This window comes from Oncorhynchus keta, chromosome 34 (assembly GCF_023373465.1).
Source record: "Oncorhynchus keta strain PuntledgeMale-10-30-2019 chromosome 34, Oket_V2, whole genome shotgun sequence".
Lineage (NCBI taxonomy): Eukaryota > Metazoa > Chordata > Actinopteri > Salmoniformes > Salmonidae > Oncorhynchus > Oncorhynchus keta.
The window spans coordinates 73655074-73662469 of NC_068454.1; the positions used below are offsets into that span (position 1 = coordinate 73655074).

The 7396-nt window shown below is 41.4% G+C and overlaps 1 protein-coding gene across 1 annotated transcript; it reads right to left on the reverse strand.

The window, feature by feature from the left end:
* Nucleotides 1-2431: 2431 nt before the first annotated feature.
* On the reverse strand, nucleotides 2432-5298 carry LOC118376303 (apolipoprotein C-I-like). Its single transcript, XM_052494725.1, has 4 exons — nucleotides 5198-5298; nucleotides 3715-3781; nucleotides 2871-3012; nucleotides 2432-2746 (listed from the first exon to the last, which is right to left on the reverse strand). The coding sequence occupies exons 2-4, from the start codon at nucleotides 3767-3769 to the stop codon at nucleotides 2680-2682; spliced, it is 264 nt and encodes an 87-aa protein (XP_052350685.1). The 5' UTR covers nucleotides 3770-3781; nucleotides 5198-5298; the 3' UTR covers nucleotides 2432-2679.
* Between the last annotated feature and the right edge of the window lie 2098 nt (nucleotides 5299-7396).

Genomic DNA, 7396 nt, shown 5'->3' on the forward strand with positions numbered 1-7396 from the left:
CCCCCTCAGAGTCAGAGTCCCCTGGGGCTGGCATCTGGGCCACTATGGACACACATGCTATGGAGGAGAGAGGTTACAGTAGGTTACAGTCGGTTGAAAACCATACTCAAAATACTACCAGTCCATGTCAACAGTTCAATGGAGGACAGTCTAGATAGACAGTAAAACATGTTGAAATGCACAGCCACACCTTGAATGAGCAAGAGGAGAGCAACTAGCTTCAGTTTCCCTGGCATCTGTCATAGAAACAGAATGGGAAGATTTGGCTAAAATACACATCTCATTTAGAAAAGAGATATCACATATAATGAAATTATTCAAATTATACATTTTTCATCACCCCAAACAAAACTAATCATACATTCAAATGATATATCACTGATATGTATATATATTTCTGTAATCAACATTATCACACATAACAGCTGGCCTCCAGTATAAAAACTACACAATTCAAAGTAAGTGAAAGAGCATTTTAGGGAGCGTTTTACCTTAGTGTTTGTTCTCAGTATTGTCAATCTGTTTGGTGGAATCAAGTCACTTTATTTGAATTAGAGGACTTCTCACAGCGCTTTTTCTTGGTTACATGTGTACATTGTTCTTGTTTTGGTGACCACTGACCGATGGTCTGTTTTTGGGTGGGAAGTGATGGACTGATTGGATTGGCTTGGATGATCAGTGAGTCAGTCGTAAGTCGTCCAGTGGTTCGATACTCTTTATTTATTTAAGTTCTGAACAAAATATTTTCTGGGTATACTGCAACCACCTAAATCTAAGCAAGCCGAAATATAATATATTTAGTGATAATTCCCTTTAGATTATATATATATTATATAGACATATATATATATATATATATATATATATATATATATATATATATATATATATATATATATATATATATATTTGACCAAGATGAATTATCTATCATCATTGGAAGATAATTTTGCTTATTTTAACCTAAAAAAGGGTTAACACAAAATATCTTGAAATAAGAAAAATGACTTGTGTCAGCTGCTACAGTATCATTTTTTTTGCAAAATAAACACTAACTCCTAGCAACACATTTTAAAAAACCTCTCAAGTTAAACTTACATCCTTGCATTTTCCAAAAGGTTACATGAATCTCTCAGAATGTTTTCAATTTCAACATTGTCTGGATAGCTATCCAAAGGTCCTTTATTAAAGACGAGTTCCAAAGTCCTCTCTCTCTCTCTCTCTCTCTCTCTCTCTCTCTCTCTCTCTCTCTCTCTCTCTCTCTCTCTCTCTCTCTCTCTCTCTCTCTCTCTCTCTCTCTCTCTCTCTCTCTCTCTCTCTCTCTCTCTCTCTCTCTCTCTCTCTCTCTCTCTCTCTCTCTCTCTCTCTCTCTCTCTACAACACACTGATACATGACTAACTGTGGATGTCATTTTCAAATCTTGTTTTCCCACTATTGCTTTTCCATTGATGCCCTTTGTCCATTCGCCTTTCACCAATAGTTGGTTGTTGTAAGAAGAGGGTACAGAGAGCAGATTAAAGCTGCCCACTATCATGACACTCCACCAGAGAATAGGGTGAAAATATGAGTATTACCTGGTGGGGTGCACAACCCTCTTGCCCCCTGGACCCCCTCTAACCCCCCATACCTGACCCTTGACCTCTGGTCAAACACAGGAGCAGATCCCAGTAAACAGGGACAGCATAGTAATCATTAACTCAGGATAAACAGTGACTTTAGAACAGACCTTGTGAAATGGAGGACCAGCAGCAAGTGTCGTGCTCCCAATTGCCCTTTGGTGTCTGCTAAAGGGTCTATTGACAGACACTTGTCTTACTGCTGAATCTCAGTTAGAGGAGTGTCTGGGCAAAATGTGAAATTACATGTGTTGCAGATTACTTTTAAGTATAGTGTCTTTCAGTCAGAATGCACAGATTCTTTCTTTGGCCACCATGATGGTGTTTTTAACCCCTGTGTCATACTGGTCAGCTGACCATTCACTTTGACCACATTAACATCCTACACCTATCCCACAATGTATCATAAACAGAGATGAAGTGAATGTTTGGTCTTTCTGCACAGTTTAGTTAATACATGTTATGCATACTGTCTGTATTATGTGTACAGGTCTTCATATCTGTATATCCTTATAAAGCCGTGCTTCTACATCTGCACTGCTGGCTGTTTGGGGTTTTAGGCTGGGTTTCTGTACAGTACTTTGTGACATCGGCTGATGTAACAAGAGCTTATATATATTTGATTAATTGATTGATGTGCCCCTCATATATTAGTTGAAGAGACACATGTCAAATCATGATCAATGTTGATCAAACTCATTGTTCAGAATTTCTTCTAACTTGTCATTGCCTGGACTCATTGGTCTCTTTAAAAATCAACAGGTTGACTTCTTACTGTAGCAAATCAAATGCATAATATAACAACCCACAAATATAGTTTTATCACAAAGGTATCTTTATTGTTCAGCTCATTGTGTTCCAGGTTATTAAAGCAGGCCATAACAATTACACAGAGATGACGTCGGTCTCTTCACAGATGTCGAATATAACCTTGGTGTCTGCAGGCACAACGCAAGTGTCAGCTTCACAGCAACCGCGTCACCAGACGAGACAGAGCAAGAAGCGTAGTGGTGGGGGGAGGGGGAGCTCTTAGACAGGCAGGGTCAGAGGTGTACAGGCTTACTACTGCTTGGGGAAGGTCTCATCGATCTTGGCCTTCATCTTGTCAAACTGCTCAGTGAACCAGGTCCTGGAGATGGGGAGACAGACACACATTGAGTCATTTCAGTCTTTAATTATTTCAGAGTACTAATGTAGATCTCCAATGAATTTAATGTTGGGTTATATTTTGGGGTGTGTGCGTGTGCGTGTACCTGGTTTTGGTGATGAACTCGCTGTCCCCAATCTTTTCAACTATGTCCTTGGTCTTGACGGTCAGGTCCTCACTTAGGTCCTTCATCTGATTGCCGAAGGTGGCGAAATGCTCCTCAATGGTCTTCTCAGCCTCCTGAGCCTCTGTAGAGAGAGAGATAGGAGGCAGGGTTAGAACTATGAACAGAAGGGGAAAGTGTTAGAACTATGAACAGAAGGGGAAAGTGTTAGAACTATGAACAGAAGGGGAAAGTGTTAGAACTATGAACAGAAGGGGAGAGAGAGTGTTAGAACTATGAACAGAAGGGGAGAGTGTTAGAACTATGAACAGAAGGGGAGAGTGTTAGAACTATGAACAGAAGGGGAGAGTGTTAGAACTCTGAACAGAAGGGGAGAGAGAGTGTTAGAACTATGAACAGAAGGGGAGAGTGTTAGAACTATGAACAGAAGAGAGAGAGAGAGACAGAGAGAGAGAGAGAGAGAGAGAGAGAGAGAGAGAGAGAGAGAGAGAGAGAGAGAGAGAGAGAGAGAGAGAGAGAGAGAGAGAGAGAGAGAGAGAGAGAGAGAGAGAGAGAGAGAGAGAGATGGTACATGTGTGTCAGACTTAGGCATTTAGTTGTAATAGATTTGTATCGATTGTTTTCAAGTGTATTTGTGTGTGAGGCTGTGTGAGTGTGTACATGCATGTACATGTGCATGTGTTTGTGTGATAGAGAAACATCACACACGTGTCACCAGTGATAATGCATTAGTATTGACGCGAGTATTGAAGGAGGTGAAGGAGCAATGGTAATGACTAGATAGAGTGAAAGTGTAATGGATGCCTAATAGGATAGGGCTTCATACCTGTGTGTGCGGCGAACACAAGCATCAACACGGCAATGGCAATGGACAGTTTCATCTTGACTGTTGGCTGCAAGGGAAGGACAAATTTAGTAACAAAACACCCTGCCTTTAATATCCTCCATCATAAAAAGGTTTGCATGATGAGTTAGTTATGAGTTAAAACCAAATTGAAGCGTTACGCTGTCAGGGCTTCACCAGGAGCTGTGCTAAACAAGTGGAAATGATCAGAAGCTGTTATGTGTTATAGCTGAAACCGTTCAGCTGCATGTGTGGCTAGTGAAAGAGCGCTCCCGTGCGGTCAGCACAGTGGACAGCTCCCTTTGCGTTCTCTAGCCATCACACATCTTCGATTGGTGGCTTCACATTAGCAATAATTTTTTTAAAACATTTTACATTTTAGATTAAACTTGACTTGCATTTGATTAAATTAGTAGACTAACATAACCATTTATTCTATCTGTCTTCAGCATTGGAATGGCGCTCAGAAACAGGTCGTCTGGATGTCTTTCCCACTATATAACTACACCTAGATGTCTTTCCCACTGTATAACTACACCTAGATGTCTTTCCCACTGTATAACTACACCTAGATGTCTTTCCCACTGTATAACTACACCTAGATGTCTTTCCCACTGTATAAACTACACCTAGATGTCTTTCCCACTGTATAAACTACACCTAGATGTCTTTCCCACTGTATAACTACACCTAGATGTCTTTCCCACTGTATAACTACACCTAGATGTCTTTCCCACTGTATAACTACACCTAGATGTCTTTCCCACTGTATAAACTACACCTAGATGTCTTTCCCACTGTATAAACTACACCTAGATGTCTTTCCCACTGTATAACTACACCTAGATGTCTTTCCCACTGTATAACTACACCTAGATGTCTTTCCCACTGTATAACTACACCTAGATGTCTTTCCCACTGTATAACTACACCTAGATGTCTTTCCCACTGTATAACTACACCTAGATGTCTTTCCCACTGTATAACTACACCTAGATGTCTTTCCCACTGTATAACTACACCTAGATGTCTTTCCCACTGTATAACTACACCTAGATGTCTTTCCCACTGTATAACTACACCTAGATGTCTTTCCCACTATATAACTACACCTAGATGTCTTTCCCACTGTATAACTACACCTAGATGTCTTTCCCACTGTATAACTACACCTAGATGTCTTTCCCACTGTATAACTACACCTAGATGTCGGCACAATACCGCAAATGGATTTCAAGAGACTGGTATAGATTTTATGGAAAGTTTAGGGTATAAAATAAACAACTGCATTGGCGACATTCTCGTGCATTTATTTTGACTAAATAAACTGATGAACAAAAGTCACAGATATACCGACCTATGCGTTTGCTCAGATAAGAGCAAACACATGCAAAGATAGACATTTGAAGTAAAAGCAATGAAAGGAAGTCTCCAGAAATGCCAGTGATAAGCAGGTTAATCTTACCTGTTTTCTGTCTCAGAGAGAAAATAACCCCAGTGTGTCTGACAGACTGACGGAGTCCCTCTATATATCCCAGGACGCTGACGTAATCAGTAGTCACCACTTCTGACCTATGGTGACCCCGCATCGCCCAATGAAGAGCACGCCAAGAGTGGCCTACTCCCACCTTCTCCTTCACAATATAAAATATAACATGTGCGCTTCTTCCACTCTGATCTACTTTCAGTGCCATTACCTTTCACTGACCTCACACACAGATCTGTGTTATCAGTGTTATCATGTGATACAGAATGCACAGCATCATATTTGTCCACTGTTATGTAAATCTGATAGAAGTCCATTATATTAGTGCTCCTCTGTGCTGTCTCCAACAGAGAGAAGCTGGGGTCAACAAACCTCTACTGTACTGGAATAGCCTATACGTAACTCCACGTCCAAGAACTACAAAGTCTGGCAAAGTCTATGTCAACTTCTTCTTTTTTGTGGGTGTCAGCCTGTGTCTGTCTGTGTCTGTCTGTGTCTGTCTGTCTGTCTGTCTGTCTGTCTGTCTTTGTGTGTGTGTGTGTGTGTGTGTGTGTGTGTGTGTGTGTGTGTGTGTGTGTGTGTGTGTGTGTGTGTGTGTGTGTGTGTGTGTGTGTGTGTGTGTGTGTGTGTGTGTGTGTGTGTGTGTGTGTGTGTCATGTTTGGTGTGGTACAGGGGTTTGGTATAAATAATCACATGGACACAACTCTGGAAACACCAGATTTGTAGTTATTTGACTCGAGAGTCTTATGGCTTTATTTGCACTATTCTTAAAATAGGGAAGTAAGTCTAGAGGGTCATTCTCTGTGTTGGAGCATACCGGGGTAGTGGACTACTGTTTGTTGAACTATAGTAACCTCTCATTAGTGCTGGAGGGGTATGTATGTTTTCCTCATTGCAGCACTTCCCTCTTTACACCCAGCCCCTTGCTGCCCACGGCAGGGAGCCCATTTGGTGCTGATGGCTTTAGCCATATGAAACCCTATTGTGATGCACAGATGACCATTGTCTTGCACCTCTTAATCACACAGTACCCATTCCTCACCTGTGGTAGAGTGTCTTTGTGTGATGCAGGAGGCGTGAACGTGCATGTCTCACTCGCTCATGAATTGCAATAACAAGCCGCCTGATAAAAGACTGTTTTCTCCCCCCTTCTTTTGCCAAAGGGCTCCTGTGGTTATGGTTTGTGTTCCAGCACCAAGATGGGGGAAGAGGGGGGAGGAAGGTAAAAGAGGTAATCTCTGTGGGGGAGTTGTCGGGGGTTACTGTAGGTTTTGCTATGCCAACACCTGCTAGCTGGAGCCCTTTGTTGCTTCAGCCGGAGCCAGAGACACCCAGGAGCTGCAGTATAGTATGTGAGAAGAAATGCTGACTGGCATTTGCTTGTGGTGTTCCTGTTTTCTCCTTGGTCAGACCGTTACAAATACATACAGGACACTTCACCCAAACACGGCCTTCCAGTAGAGGAGGAACAGAAACTAATTGTGACTCAATAACTTACTCACCTTCAATTTTATTTATTTTTTTATTTTACCTTTATTTAACCAGGCAAGTCAGTTAAGAACATATTCTTATTTTCAATGACGGCCTGGGAACAGTGGGTTAACTGCCTGTTCAGGGGCAGAACGACAGATTTGTACCTTGTCAGCTCGGGGGTTTGAACTCACAACTTTCTAGTTACTAGTCCAACACTCTAACCACTAGGCTACGCTGCCGCCCCATTGCATGCAATGCACTTCAACACAGAGGTTGTTATTAGGAGTGTGACCTGATTTAGGGGAGAGGTCATTGTAGTCATTGTTGCTGTTCTTGTCTTCTAATTGAATACAAGGTCACTCACTTGAAACGGTATGCTACTTTTGGTTAGGGTTGAGTGGGGGTGGTTTATGAGACACAGTTATTGCTTGCATGGAGTATTTTTTTCTACTGTTTTTTTCCTGGTTAAAAAAAAGGATGTGTGAGCACATTTTAAGGGGTTTGTGTTCATATTTATAGACTTGATCACGAAACGGTGCTTCAACTTCAAAAATAAAGATGCCCATAGTGCTATTGTATACAGTGAGAATTAACTTGGTTTAGTTTATTAAAACTACCATTAACAACAATACTAAAATATTGTAGGTGTAAGTGCTTTTTGCAGTAGGGGATTGGTAGAGCAGAGAGGAGGGATAAGTGGTGGC